The sequence below is a fragment of the Coptis chinensis genome, chromosome 6 (genome assembly GCF_015680905.1).
Source record: "Coptis chinensis isolate HL-2020 chromosome 6, ASM1568090v1, whole genome shotgun sequence".
Taxonomy (NCBI): domain Eukaryota; kingdom Viridiplantae; phylum Streptophyta; class Magnoliopsida; order Ranunculales; family Ranunculaceae; genus Coptis; species Coptis chinensis.
The window spans coordinates 72,719,160-72,744,031 of record NC_141461.1 but is presented as its reverse complement, the minus strand read 5'-3'; the positions used below and the strand labels follow the sequence as shown (position 1 = coordinate 72,744,031).

Below are 24,872 nucleotides of genomic sequence, written 5' to 3'. Positions count from 1 at the left end.
CTTTCAATTTCCGGTTATTTATGCTTTGAACCGTTCGATGTAGTTACATCCGGTTTTCGATTTCCAGTTAACTATTCTTTGAGGTTATTTCAATGTATTTGCATCCAGTTTCCGATTTTTCGTTAAATATTCTTCAAGGATATTGCATCCAATTTTTTATTTCTCGTTAGTTAATATCTGATTTTAGTTTAATGCAGTTGCATCCAGTTTCCGATTTTCTGTTAATTATTCTTTGAAGTTAGTTAAATACAGTTGCATCCAATTTCTGATTTCCCGTTAATTGTTCTTTGAGGTTAGTTCAATATATTTGCATCAAGTTTTTAATTTCTAGTTAATTATTTTTTTAAGGTTAGTTCAATGCAGTTGCATCAAATTTATGATTTTCCGTTAACTATTCATTGAGGTTAGTTTAGTGTAGTTGCATCCATTTTTCGATGTTTTGTTAATTACTCTTTGAGATTAATTAGTTCATTGCATTTGCATCCAGTTTTCGATTTCTCATTAATTAATAACTCTTTGAGGTCAATTCAATTCATCTGCTTCTAGTTTATGATTTATGATTATTTATATTTTGAGGTTAGTTCGATGCAATTTCATCCGATTTTTTATTTCCCATTAACTATTCTTTGATGTTATTTCAATGCATTTGCATCTAGTTTCTGATTTCCCGCCAATTATTCGATGAGGTTAGCTCAATGCAGTTGCATTCGGTTTTTTATTTTATTTTAATTACTATTTGAGGTTAGTTCAATACATTTGCAATTTTGCATCCAGTTTCCGATTTCCCGTTAATTATTATTTGAGATTTGTTTGATACATTTGGATACTGTACCGTTTCCAATTTTCTGTTAAATATTTTTTCAAGGATTTGCATCCAATTTCTAATTTCCCGTTAATTATTCTCTGACGTTAGTTTAATGCAGTTGCATCTAGTTTCCGATTTCTAGTTAATTACTTTTTTAGTTTAGTTTATTGTATTTGCATAAAGTTTTCGATTTCCCGTTAATTACTCTTTGAACTCAGTTCAATGTATTTGAATCCAGTTTTCGATTTCCTTTTAATTATCTAATGTGGTGTGTAATACCAACTTCTACTGATCCATCTGTAGTGTCCTTGCAAACACGACATAAAAATAAATTATGCTTGATTTACGATATGGGATCATCAAAGATTATCCAGTTCTCGATTTCCTGTTAATTATTCTTTAAATTATACCTGACTCATTATGTGGGATCTTCAAAGATTATCTACGAACAGGTGCTGTCATATTAATTATTCTGAAAAATATACGCAACTATATATACAGAACTATTATATACGAATATTAATCACTCATCCAAATTTCTTATAACGTGAAAACCCCACTCTCCATTAAAAAAAAAAAAAAAAACTCGTCCTTGATAAAACCCTTCAATTTCATTTTGTTGTTTAATAATAGAAGTTTGATTGAAATTTTGTGAGATTGTGCATCTAATAAGGAGAAGTTCATATTGAAGCTATTTGAATAGCAAGGCGTTCCCAATCATACGAAAAGAGATAAAATAACCATTTTAAATGCAAAACTATATTTATCGAGACATTCCCACAATATATAAACACCTATGTTTTAAGGTTAGTTCAATGCGTTTGCATCCAATTTTTTATTTTCTGTTATTTATTTTTTGATGTTAGTTTCAAGGACCAAAATATCGCCGATATATCCGATATATCGCCGGTATTTTGGTATACCGACATCGATATTTTTGACATATATTCACCGAATATAGAACCCTTTTTTCCGATATATATCAGAATTTCCGATATAAAATTTTATATCATCGATATAATCGATATATATGATATTTACGATATATATCGGTTGACTTTTTGACCATTTTTTTAATATAAATTTGATATTTCCAATATATTTCCGATATTATATTTATGATATATTTGATATTTTTGATATTTTAAATAGTTTGGACTGGTCACCAAAAAATGGATATATCTGATATATATCGGTTTTTGGGTACACCGATATATTCATCGATATCGATATTTTGGGCCTTGGTTAGTTCAATGCAGTTGCATCTAGTTTCCGATTTTTTGTTAATTATTTTTTACGGTTAGTTCAATGCATTTGCATCCAATTTCCAATTTCTTGTTAATTGTTCTTCGATGTCAGTTCAATGCATTTGCATCAAGTTTCTGATTTCCAGTTAATTATTCTTTGAGATTAGTTTAATGTATTTACATCCAATTTTCGATTTCTCATTTATTATTCGATAAGGTTGCATTTGCATCTAGTTTATGATTTTCCGTTAATTATTGTTTAAGGTTAGTTTAATGAATTTGTATCCAGTTTCCAATTTTCCGTTAATTATTTCTTGAGGTTAGTTTAATGCATTTACATCCAGTTTATTTTTTTAGATTAGTTCAATGCAGTTGCATCCAGTTTCTGATTTTTCATTAATTATTATTTACGATTAGTTCCACGCATTTGCATCCTGTTTCCAATTTATAGTTAATTTTCTTTTAGGTTAGTTCAATACAGTTGCATCCACTTTCCGATTTCCTGTTAATTTAATCTCTAAGGGTTAGTTCAATGCATTTGCATCCAGTTTCCGATTTCCCGACAATTATTTTTTTATATTAGTTCGATACATTTGCATCCAAATTTTGATTTCCTGTTAATTATTCTTTGAAGTTAGTTTAATGTAGTTGTATCCATATTTTGATTTTCCATTAATTACTTTTTAAGACTAGTTTAATACTTGCATGTGCATCATATTTTCAATTAAATATTATTTGAGGTTAGTTGGATGCATTTGCATATAATTTTTGGTTTCTCGTTAATTGTTCTTTGACATTATAAGTTTCATACAATATTATATATTTTTTAAAATATTTGTCATTATTGGTTTGCCGTTATTTTTATTTATTTTTTATTTTCTATTATATATTTTGTGATGTTATTTTTTGTGTAATTTAATTTTTCACATGTAATTTTTTTTTTAGTTTGGTATATAATTTATTCAAGCCCAACATCCACTTTAACTAAATCCATAGTTATATGATTTATTTAAGCCAACGTCCGCTTTAACTGAATCTCGTTATTTCACTATATATATATATATATATATATATATATATATATTAGTGTTGAAAAATTATAAATTTAGAAATTTAATTGGAATATGTTGTAATTATTGTGGTAGGAATTGTGGTTTTTGAAATCCTTAATTATGACTAAATGTCTAAATCCCACAGTGGATGACACATCAAATCGATCCAACTTTATTTGTTTAGGCCCATATAATGCATACAATACAATTTTATTTGTTTTGGGTGTACAATGTTACTTATTTTATGATTAGTTGATTTTTTTTATTTTTCCCAATCACATGTGTGGCTAACAAATACATAAAGTAAATGTTCAAGCAACTCAATTCATTTTTTCCTTTGTTTTTTCATAGTTTCCTTGTCTTTTTCTAGAAAGAAACTTTGTTATGTTAAACTTCACCTGAGATTAGTGTGTAAACTATTCTTTGTGGCGTAAGGTTTTAGGAAAATTGGTTTTGGCTGAAACTATTGTTTTTAGCAATTTAGTTTTTGTCTGGTGTGTGTCCCCGTAATTAGCTATAGTGTTTAGAAAAAGTTGGAGACTCTGTGAAACTCTATATGGGATTTTTTATTTATTTATATTCTACTTTTAGTAATTAGTAATAGAGTTTAGAAAAAACTAGAGTCTTTATGAGTGCTCCAAAAAATAGATTGGTGAGGGTATAACTATAATCTACTATCTATATACTAAAGCAGAGACCTCTAATGGAGGATTTTCTCTCTCCTATGCGGCACTCTAATATAAAAGATAGTATTTTCTAATAGCCTACAATCTCACGTACATGGAATCTCTTTGGAGAGTTTGAGTGCATTTTTAATTCTTATATTTGGAGAGTTTGAGTGAATTTCCAATTCTTATATATTTAATTAAATAAAAATAATTGCTAAAAAATAGGTGATTTGTAAAAGGTAATTTCCTATTACGAATCAGACACTTTTAGTGTTCCAATTATTATATATTTGATCAAATAAAAAAATTGCTAAAAAATAGGTGATTTGTAGAAACTAATTCCCTATTACAAATTATACAATTTTAGTGTCTATGATAAAACACCGACTTATTTTGAATATATCCTTAACACGGCCTCAAAACATAGTTAAAAACAATTATACAAAAAATTACATCACAAAATATATAATAGAAAATGAAAAAAATAAAATAAATAATAACAGCAAAGCAATAATGACAAATATATATATATATATATATATATATATATATATATATAATACTGAATGAAATTAACGTCAAAAAACAATTAATAGGGAACCGAAAACTGGATGCAAATTAGGGGTGGGCAATGGGCCGGGTCGGGCTAGCCCGGCCCTAAACATTTAAAGCCCTTCAGGATATTATTTAGGATTAGGGCCAGGGCCACAAGTCTAAATCTCAAAGCCACGACCCTGACCCTAGCTCTCTTTAAGGGCTTTAGGGTCGGGCTTTAGGGCCGGGCCTATATATATATATATATATTTTTACTACATCAGTTTTAAAACTCATTTATATTGCAAAAATGTACAATAATCTACAAACTCAAAGTCCAACCAATCTAGTAATAATCGTATAAGTCCAAAAATTTAAAATGCACATCCACAATCTAATGAACTCAAGTACATCGAGAGTTGAATTTGTTCTTCCTCAGACTCAAACCTCACTAAAATTACATTTAACATTGAAATACATAGACAAATAATTATATTATCATTTTAAAGGAAGAAGTAATAGATATAAAGAAGAAACATAATAGTTTTGGTTAAAGGGTCATGGAAGTTGTTAAACTATTTGTAATATCATAAATTATTTCTATAATAGATTCAAACAAATATAATATTACCTTTCTTCTAATTTAAAAGTGATTCAAGCTTTGTATATGGAAATGAAAATATTGGCTTTTGAACAAGTGATGGAGAAAGGTTTGAGATTACAAATGTCATTTTTTCCGACAAAGGGTGTTTTTGGTTTCTATGTTATAAATGTCCGCTACGTATTTTGCTTTAATGGTGTGGAAGGAAACCTTTAGTTTTAGACTTGGCTTGGATGTGAATAAAAATATAATTTATAAGAAATAAGTGAGAAAAGAAATTGAGAATAATAAGTTATGGACTTTGACTTGATGATCAAAGGAATAAAGTCTTATTTTTATTAGGCTAGTGCTCATTGTTCTTCATGGTCGCTAAGTTGACAAGTTTTTGTTATATAAAACAAGTTATTGGAAGTACCCTTGGGTGTAAGTGATAAATTACAAAGGACAATGTTATTTTAATTGAAAATATTTAACAAAAGAGTTGGACAATTATGGTATGTGTATTTATAGTGAAAGTATGAAAAACGAGGGGCGGTTAGGGCTTGGTTAGGGTCAGGCCTATATTTTAGAATCTTAGCCCTAGCCCCTAGAAGGCATTAGAGGTTAGGCCGGCGGCCCTAAACTCTGTGAGGGCTTTAGTTGTGAGGGCTTTATAGGGCTTAGGGTCGGGTCGGTCAGGGCCGGGTTAGGGTCGTTAGGGCCAAATTCCCACCCCTAATGCAAATGCACGAACTAACCTCAAATAATATTTAACGGAAAATCGGAAACTGGATGCAAATGCATGCATTAAACTAATCTTAAAAAGTAATTAATAGAAAATTGGAATATGGATACAACTGCATTAAACTAATCTCAAAGAATAATTAACAGAAAATCAAAACTTGGATTCAAATACATCAAACTAACATAAAAAAATAATTGTCGGAAAATCGAAAACTGGATGCAAATGCATTGAGCTAACCCTCAAAGATTAAATTAACGGGAAATCGAAAACTGGATACAACTGCATTGAACTAACCTCAAAGAAAAATTAATTATAAATTGGAAACATTATGCAAATGCATGAAATTATTCTTAAAAAATAATTAACGGGAAATCGAAAACCGGATGCAACTGCACTGAACTAATCTCAAAAAATAAACTTGATGCAAATGTATTGAACTAACCTCAAGAAATAATCAACGGGAAATCGGAAACTGGATGCAAATTCATTGAACTAACCTCAAACAATAATTAACGGAAATTCGGAAACTAGATGCAAATGTAACTTTATCAAATAATAAACAAGAAATCGAAAACTTGATGTAAATGCATTAAACTAATCTCACGGAATAATTAACGGGAAATCAGAAACTGGATGTAAATACATTGAACTGGCCTCAAAGAACAATTAATAGGAAATTGGAAATTGGATGCAAATGTATTGAACTAACCGAAAAGAATAATTAACGATAAATCAGAAATTGGATGCAACTGCATTGAACTGATCTCAACAAATAAATAACGTAAATTGGAAATTTGATACAACTGTATTGAACTAACCTCAAATTATAAATAACGGAAAATCAGAAACTGGATGCAAATGCATTGAACTAACCTTAAAACATAGTTGGGTTATATGTTGTGGGAATGTCTAAAAACATAGTTTTGTATTTAAAATGGTCTTTATCTTATCTCTTTCTGTATGATTGGAAAATCGGAAACTTTATGCAAATGCAATAAACTAAACTAAAAAAGTAATTAACTAAAAATTGGAAACTAAGTGTGATTGCATTAAACTAATGCCAGATAATAACTAACGGGAAATTAGAAATTGGATGCAAATCCTTAAAAAATATCTAACGGGAAATCGGAAACGGTATGCAAATACATCAAACAAATCTCAGATCATAATTAATAGGAAACCGGAAACTGAATGTAAATACATTGAACTAAACTCAAAAAATAATTAACATAAAATAAAAAATCGAATGTAACTGCATTGAACTAACCTCATAGAATAATTGGAGGGAAATTGGAAACTAAATGCAAATGCATTGAAATAATCTCAAAGAATAATTAACGGGAAATCAGAACCGGATATAATTGCATCGAACTAACCTCAAAACATAAATAATCAGAAACTAGATGCATATGTATTGAACTAACCTTAAAGAGTTATTAACGGGAAATCAGAAACTGGATCCAAATACAATGAACTAATCTCAAAGACTAATTAACGAAACATTGAAAAATAGATGAAACTGCACTGAACTAACCTAAATGAATAATTAACGGGAAATTATAAATTTGATGTAACTGCATTGAACTAACCTAAAAAAATAATTAACGGGAATCGAAAATTTGATGCAAATGTATTGAACTAACCTCAAAGAACAATTAACATAAAATTGGAAATTGGATGTAATTGTATTGAACTAACCTCAAAGAATAATTAACGGAAAACCAAAAACTGGATGCAATTGCATTAAACTAAAATCAGAGATTAACTAATGGGAAATCATAAATTGGATGCAAATGCATTCAAATAACCTCAAAAAATAGTTAGCTGGAAATCGGAAGTCGGATGTAACTGCATCGCACTGACCTCAAAGCATAAATGTCCACTTTTTTAGCCTTCTCACATGAGCAATTACGAGTAATTAGGAACCCAAAATGAAAGTGAGTTTATAAAAACAGACTCTTACATGTATGCAAACTGTATAGAAATTATAAATTATCGTACTAACTTAGAAAAACAATTAACGGGAAATCAGAAAGTTGATGCAGATGTATTGAACTAACCTCAAAGAGTAATTAACGGGAGATTGGAACTTGGATGCAAATGCAATGAACTAATCTCAAATACTAATTAACGAAACAACCAAAACTGGCCGGATGCAACTGTACTGAATTAACTTTAATGAATAACTAACGGAAAATTATAAAGTGGATGCAATTGCACTGAACTAACCTCAAATAATAATTAACGGGAAATCGAAAACTTGATGCAATTGCATTGAACTAACATCAAAGAATAATTAATGAGAAATTGGAAACTGGATGCAACGTACTACATTAAACTAATCTCAAAGAATAATTAATGGGAAATCAGAAACTTGATGCAAATGCATTGAACTATTAACCCTAAAACATATTTGTATTATATGTAAGGGGAATAAATGTCTCGACAAATATAGTTTTGTATTTTAAGTAGTGTTAGTCAGAATTCATTTATTGTGATTGGAAATGTCTTGCTATTCAATATTATCTTCGCCACATTAGACATTCTCACAAAACTTCAATCAAACTTCAATTGTTAAACCTAACAATAAAAAGAAGTCGATGAGTTTTATCAAGGTTTGATGTTTTCTTTTTATAGAGAGTGGCGCAATAAATTTAAATGAGTAATTAATATAGTTTTCATATCTCATAGCTATGCATAGTTACTAATATTTTTTAGAATAATTTAATATAACGGCACCCGTTCGTAGGACACGTTCATGTGATAAATCTTTTCAAGTGGGAATAGTGTATTCTTTGAGGATATGGAAACAATCAATCTGTTTTAGTGATTTGTACACATTTGTACGTAAGTCGAACAGTGATGATTTACTGTTAAATCACTATAAATCTAATAAAACTATTATACAAACTAGATCGAGTTTAAGATAATTTCATTTGAAAATTACGGATTAATATCCGATCCTAAACCACAAAGTGAAGAGGCTATCTCAATTTAATCCCTTAGTTTCCAAGTACTTATGCACCATAATCGCTGCTCATTAACGTATTTCAATTTATTTTCAATAAAAATATATTCTGATTCGAAAATTTGCCACTAAATCACCATAAATATAAGAAAACTATTATACAAGCTAGATCGAGTTTAAGATAATTCTATTTGAATTACGGATTAATATCCTAAACCACAAAGTGAATATGCTATCTCAATTTGATTCTTTAGTTTCCAAATATTTATGTACCATAATCGCTGCTCATTAACGTATTTCGGTTTATTTTCAATAAAAATATATTCTAATTCAAAAATTTGTGTGAGATATTTTGTAAAGCCTTTTCAGCACACAAAATATTTAATATATACACCCGAATCCAAAATCTAGTATATATCTAAGAATGATGATTTGTGAGCATGGATGTTGCAAATTAATGCAAGTAAAATGCACATGGACTCATTAGACTTTGTATAGTTTGACTTAAATATGTAGTTAGGCCATTTAAAACTAGAGTACCAGAGCCATTTCTCTTGTCCTGTAGATGGTGCAATAAGGAGAAAAATGAAGAAAATTGTATGCTCATTGCTTATGTGGTTGCCACTAGAATTATCGAGTCTTTGTTGCCTACTTACCATGGCAACTTGGATAGTAGGATCTCTGGACAAGCTTCTTCTAAGTCAGTGCTATCGTCCAACAAATTTGACCGTGCCAACAAGGGAACTAGGGAAGAGAGGAAGAGAGTATCATTTTAAAAGTGTTCTTGTCTGTCACTTCGCCATTGTTGTAAATTGTAATCAATAATACAGTCGAGCTATGAGCTGAATATATTAGTGAAGAATCTTTATTAAGGTAAACATGACGTCAGATAAAGAAAAAGTATCCGTAGAAAATTGTCAAGTTGAAAATTCTCCTGCACTAAATCAGTACCACGTAGCTTCAAATGAAAAGACGGACGAATACAGCAGGTGATTTAAGTACATAGGTTTAAATAATCTTTAGAACTAGATTTTCTGTTCTTGTTTTTACCTGTACAATAAGCTCATCATCTAGATAAAGAGAATTTGCTCGCTTCACTGTATTTAATACTTCAACAGAGGTATAGGTTTAACTGATATTAACAACTTTCAGATTTCAAAAAGAGTACGTAATCCTAAAACGTTCTTCTAGATAGTCCCTGCTACGAATTGGAGGAAACCTGCAGCCACATTCAGAAGAATAATTAGACAGCTACAGCTCAGTCAAGCCGACAAATACACCCATACCTTGGTGGGGATTCATCACTGCAGCAACTCTTCAGACACTCGACCACACAATCAATATTTGGATCCATAAAGAACACAACCTGAGATATTATTGGGTATAACCTTTATTAGAAAAGGCTAGGACTACAAGAATAGTAACGAGACTTGAAACATTTTTTGAGGATGTGTCATCATGTGCTTCAATTACTATACAAATAATCGAGTTACGACTAACAACAGTTATGTGAATGTCATAGGATGTGAAACCAATGAATCAAAACACTTGAGTCTTCAAGATCTGGAAAATACGAGTTCTACCTCTCCCTTCCTTTCACCACTTCTCATTTCTTTCATGTTTCCGCAGATCATCAGATCAATTTCTATTTGCATTGTATGTGAAGCATCGATGTAAGATGTAAACTACACTTCACAAATTACAATGGGCAGAAAGATGTAGGCACTATTTGATGAGAATTTGATACTACTGCAATACGTGCTCTATAATAACATTAGCAGAAGGGCTAAAACCAAACACTCAGCCAATCCTCATCAGTGCTACATTATAGAGTTCTGGGCCAGAATACATTTTACTCCAATCATATTCTACTATTATAACCATATACAATTTAACGAAAAAAAGGTGGGAGCAAATTAGTAAATACCGAATAACGTTCTTGTTCTGTTGACATGACTCTGTGCAATGTTGACCTGCAAATAGAAATCAAAGACACAAAATAAATAAACGGATAAATAATCATTTTAGCATTTGGAAACAATGCCTACAAGAATATGATGTTCATATCATCTATCAGTTTAAGATACATCAGAAAGCATAAACTTGAGACCTCAAACAGAGAATGGCAAAATATAAAATCTGAAACAAAATGAACTATGATGGAAAGTTATAGATCAAGAATGCTAAATTACCGGAACAAACAATTAGTCCACCTCTCCATCATGTCCCCAATGTTAACAACAAAGGCCCTGCAGGTTCATATATTCCCGAACAGTGTTCACATTTTAGTATTTCAAATGTTATATAAATAAAATAAAATAAAATAAAATATGAATGGACAAACAAAAGAAAAAAAGCGTGCTGTAGGAAGTTTGCTACCTAACGAGAAAGAGAAATCTCCATTTGCAATAGTTAGGTGCATAAAATTACATTACTTAAGTTGCATCACCCACTTGGAGATCTCCTACCGTAACTAACAAAGACAAACACCCCATCCCTACTTCTATTATCGATCATTGTCTTTCTTCTCATTAGTCAAACAAACAAAAATTAAAATATTGCAGTCATCGAAGTTGGGCCCATTTTAGAATTCTTGTCGTAGGTGGGACCCATTTGGTGGCGTTCTCCAGGACCACATTACATGAAATTTTACTGTAATCAAAGAAGAAAATTCATAAAAATGTTTCTAATTCATCTTAGATATGGATCCATACCGAAATAATATCCAACTTGATCCAGTTTTGATATAATTCACCTGCAGGCATTGTGCACCACCTATAGTGGGTCTGTGTTCCGCTATGCCATAGAACAAGTTATGTTCTACAAGGATAGAACCCCACCCGTCGATCAGAAAATTAAAAACGAACCACCGTTTGGATTTAAGAGGATTTTAAAGATATAGATTCAAAGAGCAGAAAAAGAAAGGTAGCTTGATTGCTGCTGTATTCAGATTTCAAATTAAAAGTCAAATCGTATAATCCTGCACATGCAGTGGCATAATAAACTATCTAATGATCAGTGTTGCGCTGTTCCGGAAGGATGATAAGCTCAGTTAAATAAATGCAACTGCCCAACTCATCAACCAGACACACTTGCACCAAAAACTTTGGAGATCAAAGGATAGATGATCACAATTATCAAATAGGATCAAGTGTACGTTAAAAGTCTCTTCGGAGGCACCTATATAAAGATGGGCCTCACCCTTTCTGCAGATCTGTTGCTTATAGATGTCCAGTACCACTACAACAAAGCTCTAAATGTGTAAATGCAATACTTCACTGGTGAACAACAAGCCTCCGCAGAAGGACTCACCCATTGACATGATGCACATCCTCCCAAATCCGTGGCTCCTTTTCCTTTTCTCTGCAGATCTGTTATGGAAGAAAATCGAAATTAGCATCAGCTATCACCACATGAAGGATCATACTAAAATTTAACAACTACTCCAAACATGCCTGAAGTCCACGGACGCCGTCAGTTGCTAGAAGAGTAATCATTCCATAGTCTGAATGGGCAGAAGCGCCATATGCTTCTTCATGCAGAGCAGCTGGCTCACCTGAAATCAGAATCAAGGTTCAGACATCCGATTGGAAAATGATGGACAGAACAATGATGCAAACCTGAATATAACTCTCTCTCGAATACCAAACTTCCTGCTAAGTCCCCTAGAAAATAAACTATTCGGGGGGGGGGGCGGGGGGGGGGGAGAGATAGTTGTGAATGCCCAAGAACTGAGTATCCATTGGGAAACCAAATGAAAATCTTCCATTAGAAACACTTTATGGACACCTCTATGGCTCTACCTGTCCCAAGAGGATGCAGATTTAATTATCAAATTCAAGTGAAGCAGAGGCTTCATATTAAGTAAAACTATGGCATACAAATTACTCTGACTTCATAGACTATACAAATGAGGACCTAGTCCTAGATACATTAGAACTTTTTATTTTCTTGTATTAAGTTTATTCACGGAACTACACAGCTAATCTTTTATATAATTCAAAGCAGTATCATTAAAAAATATTATTAAGTCAGTGGAAACTGAGTCGTAAAAGGTAAAACTTTGGGGAATAAACTCTGATAGATGAACAAACAAAGAATAAAGATTTCAGTAGCAACCTGGATAGCGTAACAAACGCATGAATGCACTTGGTGAGCGCAACGCCCCTATTTTCTCAAAGAAGCTTTCATCCAAGTTCAAAGCCAAAGCTATCAAAGAGATTAACCTTCTCCCAGCAGATCTAAGGAAGAAAAAACCGATACTGACTTACTTCTTACCAATGGAATGCAAAAAAGATTACTGTTTTCAAATACAGAAAAAACTCATATGTATTGCCTTTTGTCGAAGTGGTACAGAACAAGAACTCCGGGTATAAATAATAATTTAACAGTGACCAAGATAAAAGTGATACTAAACTAACACAAAAGCAAATTATACTTTTTCACACCATTAACTTTTCACAAAGGGGAGAGAGAGAGACAGAGAGGGAAAACAAAAGGCCTCCACAGCAATGTTAAACAAAAAGAAAGTCATATGATGGGAGTAGATATAGCATAAAATCAGAAAATTGTTTATTAGAGGCAATGGTTCCAAACTGCCAGCTGAAAATGGTGTACAATGGACGACTGGTCAAGCCTAGGGATCTTGGTAGAAAAACTAGCCCTCCCCACTAAGATAGGTCCAACATGATAAGATAATGATGAATACAATCAAATATGTTAACCCACTAGTGTTAGAGTTTATGCCCTGAAAAGTCATTTTAGTTTGTAATTGTTTTATAATAAATAAAATAGTGTGACATCTTATTTAGTTATTGTTTGATTAGATCATTCTTAAAAGGGTAATGACCATTTCCATTGAACATGAGATGATCAATGAAGTATATGATATCATTAAGGTCCCTAGGTATATTAAAGGATGGCTAAGTAGCTAGTATTAAGCTAACACGGGAGATTTAGCCTACCGGATTCTTATGCCTAAAAGTGTCACAGCTTTGGATAGAGTTGGGCACTCTATTTATATGGCTGTCAGGGTGTTAGATGATTCTCATTATTGAAAAATAGTTATATCTCAATCTATGTAGTAAGAGTATTACTCATCAACACGTGGGTGCTTAAATGTACACTGACCGATTGCAAGTGAAAGATGTCTTTGTGAAACTTACTGTCAATGAGAGATATCTTTCACACACAAAATATTAGTCAATAAGTCCTTAGACTTGAGGATTTTATTAGTCATTAAATAATAGTCTATTGTCTTGATTAAATCATATTAAATCCAAAAATGGGATTCATTAAATGGTTTATATTGGATAGTAGATGAGTTATTTGAGTAACAATGAAACTCCAACAAGGGATCCATGCCCATACTAAATTACTAAATGGGAGAATATCTACGATTCGGAAATTAATAGATGTTATCTATTATCAAATAGTCATGCAGGTTAAATGTTTTCCATAGTTTTTTTAAAACTATTATACGTAATATTACAAGTATCAAAATGTTTTTGCTTATAAGGTAAATCTTTTATGAGAAAGGGTTTCTCATTTGATAACATTATTTTGAGAATCCGAATGACATTCTATAGACTATGAGTTCGACAGTAATTTGAATTCCGAAAGGTCTATAAGAGATATTGAGGTTGGTAGGAATTTATTCTCATAAAAGAAATATTTTGTAAAAGGGACTATTCTATAGATAATACTTAATTTGGGAGTTCAGTTGTGATATGGCTATTTCCCATCACTCGTAGCTCTAAGCTTACTGATTAATTGGTCAATTGGTTAGCCTAAGATTAGCCCGTAATTAAATATCCCTAAGCAATATGACGAAGTGCTCTACTAGTTACAATTCTAGTATATTCTCTTAGATGGCATATGATGTTATCTTTTATTATAGGTTGTTGCTCACCGAATAAAATGGCATATGATGTTATTTAATATAAAAAGTATGTACCCACACTATCTATCCCTATTATTTTGTATCCATCACGTACGTAGGAAACAAAAGAATAGAAGTTTTGTTCTTATTTTCTCTTGAAAGAAGTGGGAGGTTATATAACTTCTCCATGTACCTACGTGGGTGGTGGATGAGAAAGAAATGGGAAGAGAAATGTGGGGGTTTTTGTTCTTGTACGACAAGTCTACAAATAGAGAAACGATTCGGTGAACAAGGGATGAATTTGGACATTGAAATACAAAAAAAAAAAGAGAGAGCAAGAATGTATTAGAGAGAGACACTCTTGAGTTCTTTATTACTAGAAGATATTGTTGGCTTGGAGAAACATTGTCAAGGAGCTTTGGACGGATTAATCAAAAGGCTTAGCAAGGAGATTATTTGATAAAATACATTTCAAAAGTAAGTTCACTTACTTATGATTTTATATTTTATTACATACATGTTGAAACTTGAAAGTATACTCTATATGTACAAAAAGATATGTTTTAGCTTTGGGGTTGTTTACATAGGCGGTTTAATTTTTTTTATCCGCTTCCCATTTCTAAAAACTAGTTGGTAATATCTCCAAAGGAAGGAAGAAGAAATGAAGTGTGAATGTGATGAATGGTGAGAAACAGAAGACAACTTACACGGCTTTTTCATGATAAGAAATCATCGTCGGTCTCCAAGATGGCAGAACTTCTAAAGATTACTCGCCAAAAAACATCATCATATTATTACATTGGAAAAACATGTATAGAAAATGTTAAAAACCATGGAGTCAGATTACTACCTTGTGAAGGCCATTGATTCAAACTACTTTCTTCCAAGTCATGCATTGGACCAATATAGAAACCCTCCTTTGAATCACCTACTGTTCCAGTCAACGACGGGTCAAGTTTCTCAGCATACAAAGGAGTGTAACCTCTATGTTCTTTACGTGTCAGTTTCAACTTTTCATGCAGTGGAAGTGAAAAGAATTTTTTACTCTCCTCAAATACTTTGGTAAATAATTCATCCTCAATACCATGGTTTACTAGGTAAAAAAATCCACATTCCACGCATGCCTGTAATTATTATTGCATAAAAAGAAACAGATTAGTAGTGATGAATATGGGGAAAAAAAGGTAATTAAGTTTAATTTAAAGAGACCTGATGGATTGATTTGGCTGTGGCCGTTGGATCTGACGTGGACAAGTCAATTATTGGAAGAGTTATAATCTTTTCTGCCATCTCTTCTTCTCCTCTCGCTTCTCAGTTCTCCTTATATACTGCTTCCGAAAACAGGTAACATATAGTCGGGTGGGGTCGGGTCTCTTGAAAACCTGGACGGCCAATAGTGTTTTGGGTGTTTTGGGCCATTTGATCCGATGTTAAAGAGAATACGCGGCTGTAGTAGAAATGAAGTGCTTTAAGAGCATCTCCAATCGTGGAGGTGTAAACCGTATATAAACACGTAAAATTTACTCCCGTGCTTAAAAAACACTATTCCAATGCAGTGTGTGAACCGTATAAAATAGCTAATAGCTGATAGCCCGGGTGGAATATATACACCTCTTTTTCACTCTATTAAAAGACACGGACGTCAGTTCGACTAACGTCTCGGTTTTAATAACGCTAAGTCCAATGGTGCGGCAAAACACCAAATATCACGGACATTTTGATCCAATGGTGCGTCAAAACGCTAACCCGCCAACGCTATCGGTATAAGTTTACTTATATATAGCGTCGGCTTTTAACGAGGATAGCGTCAAGTCTACCGCCACTCAAAGTGGCGGTAAAAAAATCTAAACCACACGCCTTTGGGAATAGCGGCTAGAGAAAAAAAAAAAAAAAAAAAAAAAATTTTTTTTAATTTTTTTTCCCACTGCCTTGTGGGAATGGCGGTTGGAGAGTCGAAAAAAAAAAAAAAAAAAAAAATCCTATCCCCGCCATAGGCTTTGGCGGTTGAGAGTCCTAATTATTATTATTATTATTATTATTATTATTTTTTTCCACACGCATGTTGGAATGGCGGTTGGAGAGTCAAAAAAAAAAAAAAAAAAATCCTACCCGCCATAGGCACTGGCGGTTGAGAGTCCTAAAAAAAAAAAAAATTTTTTTATTATTTTTTTTCTACACGCCTGTGGGAATGGCGGTTGAAGAGTCCCAAAAAAAAATAACCATTGGGTTGGGAAACGCTAAGCCGCTAACTATATACACTATGCTATTGTGGTTTGGCGGGATGGCGCACCAAACCATTGGACTTAGCCTAAGAGACAGATTGCATTAAGAATGACGTCTCACTATTCATGAGGCTTGGATCGATTGTTCACCAAAAACAGATGATTTCCCTTCAAAATGGATTTGGATTTCCACACAATCTGATTAAATACAATCAATTTCTTTCACCTATAATTTTTGCATATTGTTTCCAACTCTTCTTGTTGGTATTTCTAATCCTTCTTTATTTCATTTATTCACAATAATTCTTGCAGATGCTGTTTTTGGGTTTATTGAACTTCTGGATTGGTGCTGAGTTTCGACGCGAATGTTATTCTATAACATGAGTCTCGAACAACTGTTACTACTCTTTCTCTTCCTCATTCTCTAAAATAGCAGAATAACAGTGTCATGATTGGTTTCGTCATCGAAAAATTAAAAATCAGCCCTCTCGAATGGACCAAGTTACTCCTCGTCCTCTTTCTCACCAAGTTCATGTGAATGTGAATTCAATCAAACTTTAATGTGGGGATTATATGGAAAATGACGTCTTTGTCCTTGAATATAGCAAATTTGTAATTTTTTCTCCATTGGAGACACCCAAGTGTGTAAATTTCCAAACAATATAATTATGTGGATTTAGGAGTGTAAAATCCTAATGGCACTTATGTGGAGCCTATGTGGAGATGTAAATTTACACTCTCCATTGAAGATGCCCTAAGTGACACTCACCGAACACTTGTAGTTTAAGCGATAAGCGGTAGTTAATCGGTTAAGGAGTGTAAGGGAGTGATATCCTCCTTCAGGAATATCAGGCGCGTACTCAGCATGATGGAAATACCACACCGACCTGTGGAACCAGATTGCATCTACAAGCTAAGAGAACGCTCCAACACAGTTCGCGCCATCACGCGAATCAGGCTATAATGTGACTCAGCTTACCTTCTAGAAGCAATCATGAACAGAGATGCACATGCACAAATCACTGCCACCAGCTACTGACCACTGCCGCAAGCTACTTGCTCAAACTACTAATCCCCATCATCACAGCAGACCTAAAAAACAGTTCTCGCACGCCTCCCTAATCTACACCTCACGTTTGTGATGCACTTTACACGTGGTGGGAGAGGATTCACTCTCAACATCTATAAATACCCCTCCTATAAACTACGCCAGACCTGATTCTTCTCTCTCCCCCAGAATCTAGAGAAGATACGTAGGCAGTTCGTTCCTCGACGAACTCGGTCTCAACCTTAATCTAAACCGTTCTCCCTCCCTGTGTATGTAAAGGAAGCACCAAAACACTCCTTTACATTGGCGCCGTCTGTGGTCTCGATTTATTGAGAAACCACCTAACAAATCCAAACTCCAAAAACCAAAAGTCTCAAGCCCACGAAGCATGGCAAGCCTCGAAGCTCAAATCCAGAGTTTAGCTGGTCAGCTAGGAACGATGAACGAACAAATCACCCTGCTCATGCAGGAGAACGTTCAGCTGCGCACGCAAGTCGACACTCAAACTCCACCTCCTCTCCTAGCAGAAGACGGCATCAACGAAGTTAATCAACAGATTAACGAGTTGTCACAACGGATCGACCAGAGTGCTGTCTAGAAAGATGCCACCAAAATCGTCCAAAAAATGCTCAAAACATACTGCACGTCTCCGTTTACTGCCGAAGTACTAAGCAGAGCTTCTCCTCCAAATTTCATCCAACCACGTTTCCCAATGTATGATGGCAGCGCATGTCCTAGCCAGCACGTAGCCCGCTACATTCAAAGTCTGGCACTTTACAGCGCACCTGAGTATGACCACCTTCAATGTCGTCTGTTTCCTGCCAGTCTCAAAGATGGCGCACTCGATTGGTTCTTTTCACTTGAGTCTGACTCAATAAAAACTTTCAAGCAACTCACCAACTTGTTCGCTAGTCAGTACGTCCACAACCGACGTAAAAAAGCCAATCTCAATTCGTTGTTTCAGCTCTCACTCGGCGAAGACGAAACCATTCAGGAGTTTCTGGGCCGATTAAAAGCAGAGCTACTATGCATGGAAGCCGGCCTGAAAGAATCATTTGCTACCTTGGCATTCTCCAACGCCTGTCGCGTGCGCAACACGACACTTGCCAGATCGTTGATGAAGGAACGCCCCGAAACGCTGTCCGAGCTATACGCTCGTGTGGACAAGTACATTAAGCTACAAGAGGGGCTGAGGCACCAAGGCCTACCAGAAGAAGAAGAGGTCGTAGCAATCTCCGATGACCCCTTAGGTTCAAAAAAATGACCTCGATAGCAGCCACAACAGCACGAGTGGAAGCCAGGAAACCGGATGAACAATGATCGTGAGTTTGTTGTCCTCACACGATCTCCTAGTTACATACTGGAAAAGATCAAGCGAGCTGTATACTATCGACCTGATGTGCGGCAGCCAGTAGATCGACATGACAAGCCATACTGTGCCTTTCACCCAGCAAAATGTCATGAGACCGATGCATGCTGGGGGCTAAAACATTACCTTCAAGATCTCATTGAAGCTGGACACATCAAGCAGTACACCAACATACTTGACGGCGATCTGCGCCATAAACTGATGGCTCGCAGGCTGCGCAGCCGAACTCCACCCTGCCTTGATCACCACAACGATCAAACTCTATCTCGCAGCAGAGGACGTCCCAGAGACCTTTCTCGTCACGAGCGCCGCCTGCACTCATCAAATCGAGACAATGAAAGAACTATTCATATGATCACTTTCCCTGACGACTCAGTTAGTTCGTCCAGAGAAAAAAGAAGGCGTGTGGGTGCCCTTCAAGAAGTTTACCATTTCTCTTCACAAGCAGCATCGGCCCCCCGAAGTTCAACTCGCAGCACTGGAGACATCACTTTCACAGCAACCAACCTCAACAAAGTTTGTCTCCCCCACAATGACGCGCTAGTAGTCCACGTCAAGATCAGCGACTGGACAGTTAAGCGTGTTCTGATCGACCCTGGTAGCTTATGTGACATTTTATTCTACCACACGGTACAGGAGATGAACTTCCCCAAGTCAGTCTTCATAGATCCAATTGCTCCTCTTTATGGGTTCAATGGCTCTAGAGCCGACTCAATCAGTGATATTATACTCCCAGTTTCAGTGGGATCAAGAGAGGATAAAGTCAGCTTCAATACGCGTTTCAGCATCTTAGACATCAAGTCGTCCTACAACGCCATCCTAGGACGGCATTGGATTCATCAAATGTAGGCTGTACCGTCTACACTGCATCAAGTCTTTCGCTTTCCAGGCCCCAGGGGCATGATAGAGCTTAGCAGCAACCAGCTTGAGGCCTATCATTGTAACCAAATCCTCTCAGCAAATACAATAGCCGAACCCCTTGTCAACATAAGACACGAGCCCACCAGCTACACCATGGCCAGAGACTTAGTCGCTGAAGTCAGAGGCAACACACCAACTCAGAGTGTTGGGGGCTCCAGCAAGAAGGTCTATCCTTCTATCCAGACCCCGAAGGTCGCTAAAGCAGTTATAGATCCAATCATCAGGACCCTGAGGTCGCTCCCGCGATTCGTATTACCCCACTTCCCCAGCCCTTAAGCCCCCCGGATCCGGATCACATACAACCGATACAGCTTCAAACAAGTACTCCAGCCTCTGTTGTTATGACCACAGAAGTCATCTCTGACCCTGTTGTCGTACCCACAGAAGACGTTCCGGTTCTTGCAGCAACTCCCATTACTCATTAGACCAACAAAGCAACTACAGTGAGCAGTCCCCCACAGGACGTTCACCCACCACATGCCATGGTCCCAACTGAAGAAAGGCAGAAAGTGAACTTAGGAACAGATGATGATCCTAAGTTCGTCTATGTAGGGGCTAACCTCGACCCACATTCAAAGCCTAGCTTGTAAACTTTTTATCCATGAATAAAGATGTTTTCGCTTGGTCGTATATTGATGTGCTGGGTATAGATCCTAGCGTTGCATGCCATAGATTAAATGTTAATCCTAATGCTCGACTAGTTCGACAGCGAACTAGGAGACTATCATTACGGTTTCAGAAAGAAATCAATGACAAGGTCAACAAGCTCAAGCAAGTCGGTTTCATCCGGAAGGTCGACTACCCCGATTGGATCGCTAACATAGTGGCAGTTCCAAAAAAGAATGGCACGGTTCGCCTTTATGTTGACTTCACCAATGTCAACCAAGAAACACCCAAAGATAACTTTCCCTTACCTAGAATCGATCGACTGGTGGACCAGACCTATGGCCACGAGCTACTCTCCTTCATGGACGCATACAGTGGGTACAACCAAATACCACTTGCGGAGGAAGATCAAGAGAAAACGTCCTTTATTACAGAGCAGGGCATTTATTGCTACAATGTCCTCTCGTTTGGCCTCAAGAACGCTGGAGCGACGTATCAACGACTGGTAACCGACATGTTCCAGGACATGTTAGGGGATACCATGGAAGTCTATATTGATGACATGGTTGTCAAGAGCAAGAAAGCAGGTGACCATCTCACTCACCTTGAACAAGCGTTCTCTAGGTTACGCTGCACTCGAATGAAGCTCAATCCTGAGAAATGCCTGTTCGGAGCGTCCTTTAGGAAATTTCTGGGCTATCAAGTCTCACAACGTGGAATCGAAGCTAACCCAGACCAAATCAGGGTGTTCTTGGATATGCCCGACCCGCAGACAAAAAAAGCAGATACAGAAGTTGTCAGGCATGGTCGCTGCACTCAACCAGTTCATATCCAGAGCATCAGACAAGTGCCGACCATTTCTACAACTTCTCAAAAAAAGTGAGCAGTTCTCATGGAACGATCAATGTCACCAAGCGTTCTCCACCTCAAAGAGTATCTCACAACACCTCCTGTCCTAGCTAAACCAACAGATGGCAACACGCTGGGGATTTATCTTGCAATCTCAGACTTTACTATCAGTTCGGTTCTCTTCAAAGAGGATAACAACTCCGAGAAACCTATCTACTTCACAAGCAAGACGCTAACCTCGACCGAAAAGAACTACTCTTACATTGAAAGAGCAGTACTCACATTGTTATACTCTGCAAGAAAGTTTCGGCCTTATTTCCAAGCGCACCCAATCAAAGTACCCACTGACCTCCCGTTGAAGAAGATCCTTCATAGGGAGAACAAGACAACTCGCATGGCTGTATGGACTGAAGAACTCGGGGAACATCACATCGAGTTCGTCCCACGCACCTCGTAAAAAGGACAGGTCGTGGCAGACTTCCTTGCCGACGACCTACATTGGGAACCAGAAGCGGACAACCTCAAAGCACAACGACAAGACCGTCTGGTCTCTTTTTGTAGATGGCTCTAGCAATCCCGGAGGGAGTGGAATAGGAGTTGTCTTAGTATCGCCAGATGGGGCAATAGTGGAGAAATCCGTTCACATCGACTTTGCGACCTCCAACAATGAGGTGGAGTACGAGGCATTAATCATGGGGCTTAGAATAGCGCTACAGCTCGGTGTACAGGATTTGCAGGTCTTTAGTGACTCGTAACTGGTTGTTCGCCATATTGCTAAAGAGTACACTACCCATGAAGGTAACCTTTCTAAATACCTTCAAGTTGTTAATCAGTTACTTCCTTCTTTCAAGAGAGCCACCATACACCACTTTTTGCGTGATGAGAACCATCACGCAGACAGTTTAGCTTACTTGGCTACTCAAACACTGAGCTGCGCCCCGAGACAACTATTGATTGAAGTAGTTGACCGACCTGCATACCAAAAGGACTCTATTTTAGAAATCAGCGACCTATGCCCACTCTCTAAGACTCAGATGAGGCAGACGTGGATGCAGCCCATCATAGAGTACCTTCAGCACGGTACACTCCCAGAAGAGCGTGCCAAAGCAAGACAGGTCCCATATATAGCTCGCCGTTATTGTTTAGTTAATAACAAGTTATTCCACAAATCCACTGGCGGACCTCTTTTGAGGTGCATAAGCCCAGAACAAGGTCAGTTAATTTATGCATAAATTCATGAAGGAGAGTGTGGCAACCACGCTGGAGGGCGCTCTTTGGCCCACAAAGTGATCTCCTAAGGATACTTTTGGCCCCACATGCAGATCGACGCCAAAACATATGTCCTAAAGTGCGTCAAATGCCAAATTTTTTGCCACAACATCATCCAACCAGCTCGCGAGCTGATTAGCATTGCGAGCCCTTGACCATTTCACATGTGGGGCATGGACATCATGGGACCATTCATCCCACAGAAAAGCACCGGTTTTCGCTGTCTTAGCTGCAACCGATTATTTCACAAAGTGGGTCGAAGCAATTCCGTTAGCGCATGTCAAAGAGTCACATGTTAGAAACTTCATCTTGACTCACATTGTCATTAGATTTGGTTTGCCGCACACCCTGGTGATGGACAATGGTTCCCAGTTCAAGGGCAAAACAATCAAAGAATTTCTAGCCAAGTGGAAGATAGTTCACGCATTCTCCACTCCCCAGTACGCTCAGAGCAATGGCCAGGCAGAGGCCAGTAACAAAGCAATCTTAGAAAACTTGAAGAAAAAGATTGAAAAGAACAAGGGCTAATGGCCAAACTAACTAGAGAACATTCTGTGGGCTCATCGCACCACAGCTTGCTCCAGTATTGGCGAGTCACCATTCTCCCTATGCTATGGCACCGAAGCCGTTATTCCCACCGAGCTGACAATCACCACAACTAGATCAAAACTCATCGAATTAGGATGTAACGACTCCCTCTTGGCTCGTGAGGTCAATTTGCTGGAGGAACGCCGCGACCTGGCAGCTATAAGAGTGGCATCGTATCAACAGATCCTAAAGAGGTCTTACAACAAATGAGTACATCCTCGATCCTTTCAACCTGGTGATCTAGTTCTGAAAAAGACTCAGGATGACTCCAAACTAGCACCAACATGGGAAGGACCGTACATAGTAGACTGAGTTGTTGGCAACGGGGCTTACTGGATCAAGACGCAAGAAGGGAAACAGCTACCACGCCCCTGGAACACTTATTTGTTAAAGAGATTTTATCAATAAAGATGTAGTCTTGTACACAGTCATGTTTTTTAATCCTTGTCAATTCAGGTAGTTTAATTATATTTGTATTATCAACCACCCTGTTCAATTACACTCACGATAAAGCTACACTTGCACCAAATGCACCACCAAGATGCGGGCGACTTCTAGCCCTCCCCACAAAGATCCAACGATTGAGCTGAGTAGTACGCAGAGAGGCTAAATATGCTCTCTCATGGAGCGTAACGCCTCGAGGAGCTTACAGGCTCATAGCCTCTCCTAATCTCGCTAAGTTGAGGACCTATACTTCTAGGATCAACTCCACGAGAACGCTCTTAGTGAGCAGTACGCCTTCAGAGGCTAAATACGCTCTCCGCGAGCAGAATTCCCTCAGGAGCTTACATGCTCATAGCCTCTCCTAATCTCGCTAAGTTGAGGACCTATACTTCTAGGATCAACTCCGCGAGAATGCTCTCAGTGAGCAGTACGCCTTCAGAGGCTAAATACGCTCTCAGGAGCTTACAGGCTCATATCCTCTCCTAATCTCGCTAAGTTGAGGACCAGGATCAACTCCGCGAGAACTTTCTCAGTGAGCAGGACGCCTGCAGAGGCTAAATATGCTCTCGCGAGCATAACACTCTCAGGAGCTTATAGGCTCATAGCCTCTCTTAATATCACTAAGTTGAAGACCTATACTTCTAGGATCAACTCCGCGAGAACGTTCTCAGTGAGCAGTACGTCTTCAGAGGCTAAATACACTCTCCGTGAGCAGAATGCTCTCAGGAGCTTACAGGCTCATAGCCTCTCCTAATCTCGCTAAGTTGAGGACCTATACTTCTAGGATCAACTCCGCGAGAACGCTCTCAGTGAGCAGTACGCCTTCAGAGGCTAAATACGCTCTTCGTGAGCGGAACGCTCTCAGGAGCTTACAGGCTCCTAGCCTCTCCGAATCTCGCTAAGTCGAGAACCTATACTTATAGGTTTAGCATAGTGAGATCGCTCTCTTGAGCAATACTTTACAAGCATAATGCTTTCTTAAACTAAATCTCAAGCTCTATATCCACAATATACAATAAGCATCATAAACGGAACACTAGCTATAAGAAATCAAGCATAAGCAAAACCATGAATTC

At 36.7% G+C, this 24,872-nt stretch overlaps 2 protein-coding genes across 5 annotated transcripts; one reads left to right on the top strand and one right to left on the bottom strand.

Moving 5' to 3' along the window:
* Positions 1 to 9,589: 9,589 nt before the first annotated feature.
* LOC147494351 (kihadalactone A synthase LFS-like) lies at positions 9,590 to 16,115 on the bottom strand. 4 transcript variants are annotated; one of them, XM_086568583.1, is made up of 10 exons: positions 15,690 to 16,115; positions 15,331 to 15,604; positions 15,188 to 15,239; positions 12,719 to 12,840; positions 12,055 to 12,155; positions 11,912 to 11,970; positions 10,792 to 10,848; positions 10,527 to 10,572; positions 9,886 to 9,965; positions 9,590 to 9,818 (listed from the first exon to the last, which is right to left on the bottom strand). In XM_086568583.1, the coding sequence occupies exons 1-10, from the start codon at positions 15,768 to 15,770 to the stop codon at positions 9,755 to 9,757; spliced, it is 936 nt and encodes a 311-aa protein (XP_086424709.1). In that variant the 5' UTR covers positions 15,771 to 16,115; the 3' UTR covers positions 9,590 to 9,754. The 4 variants fall into 4 exon arrangements, with proteins under 4 accessions (XP_086424709.1, XP_086424711.1, XP_086424712.1 ...); XM_086568585.1 differs by lacking the exon at positions 15,188 to 15,239 and having other exon boundaries at positions 15,690 to 16,010; XM_086568586.1 differs by lacking the exon at positions 12,719 to 12,840 and having other exon boundaries at positions 15,690 to 15,985.
* Positions 16,116 to 18,375: 2,260 nt separating this feature from the next.
* On the top strand, positions 18,376 to 19,014 carry LOC147494350 (uncharacterized). Its single transcript, XM_086568113.1, has one exon. The coding sequence runs from the start codon at positions 18,376 to 18,378 to the stop codon at positions 19,012 to 19,014; it is 639 nt and encodes a 212-aa protein (XP_086424239.1).
* Positions 19,015 to 24,872: the final 5,858 nt, after the last annotated feature.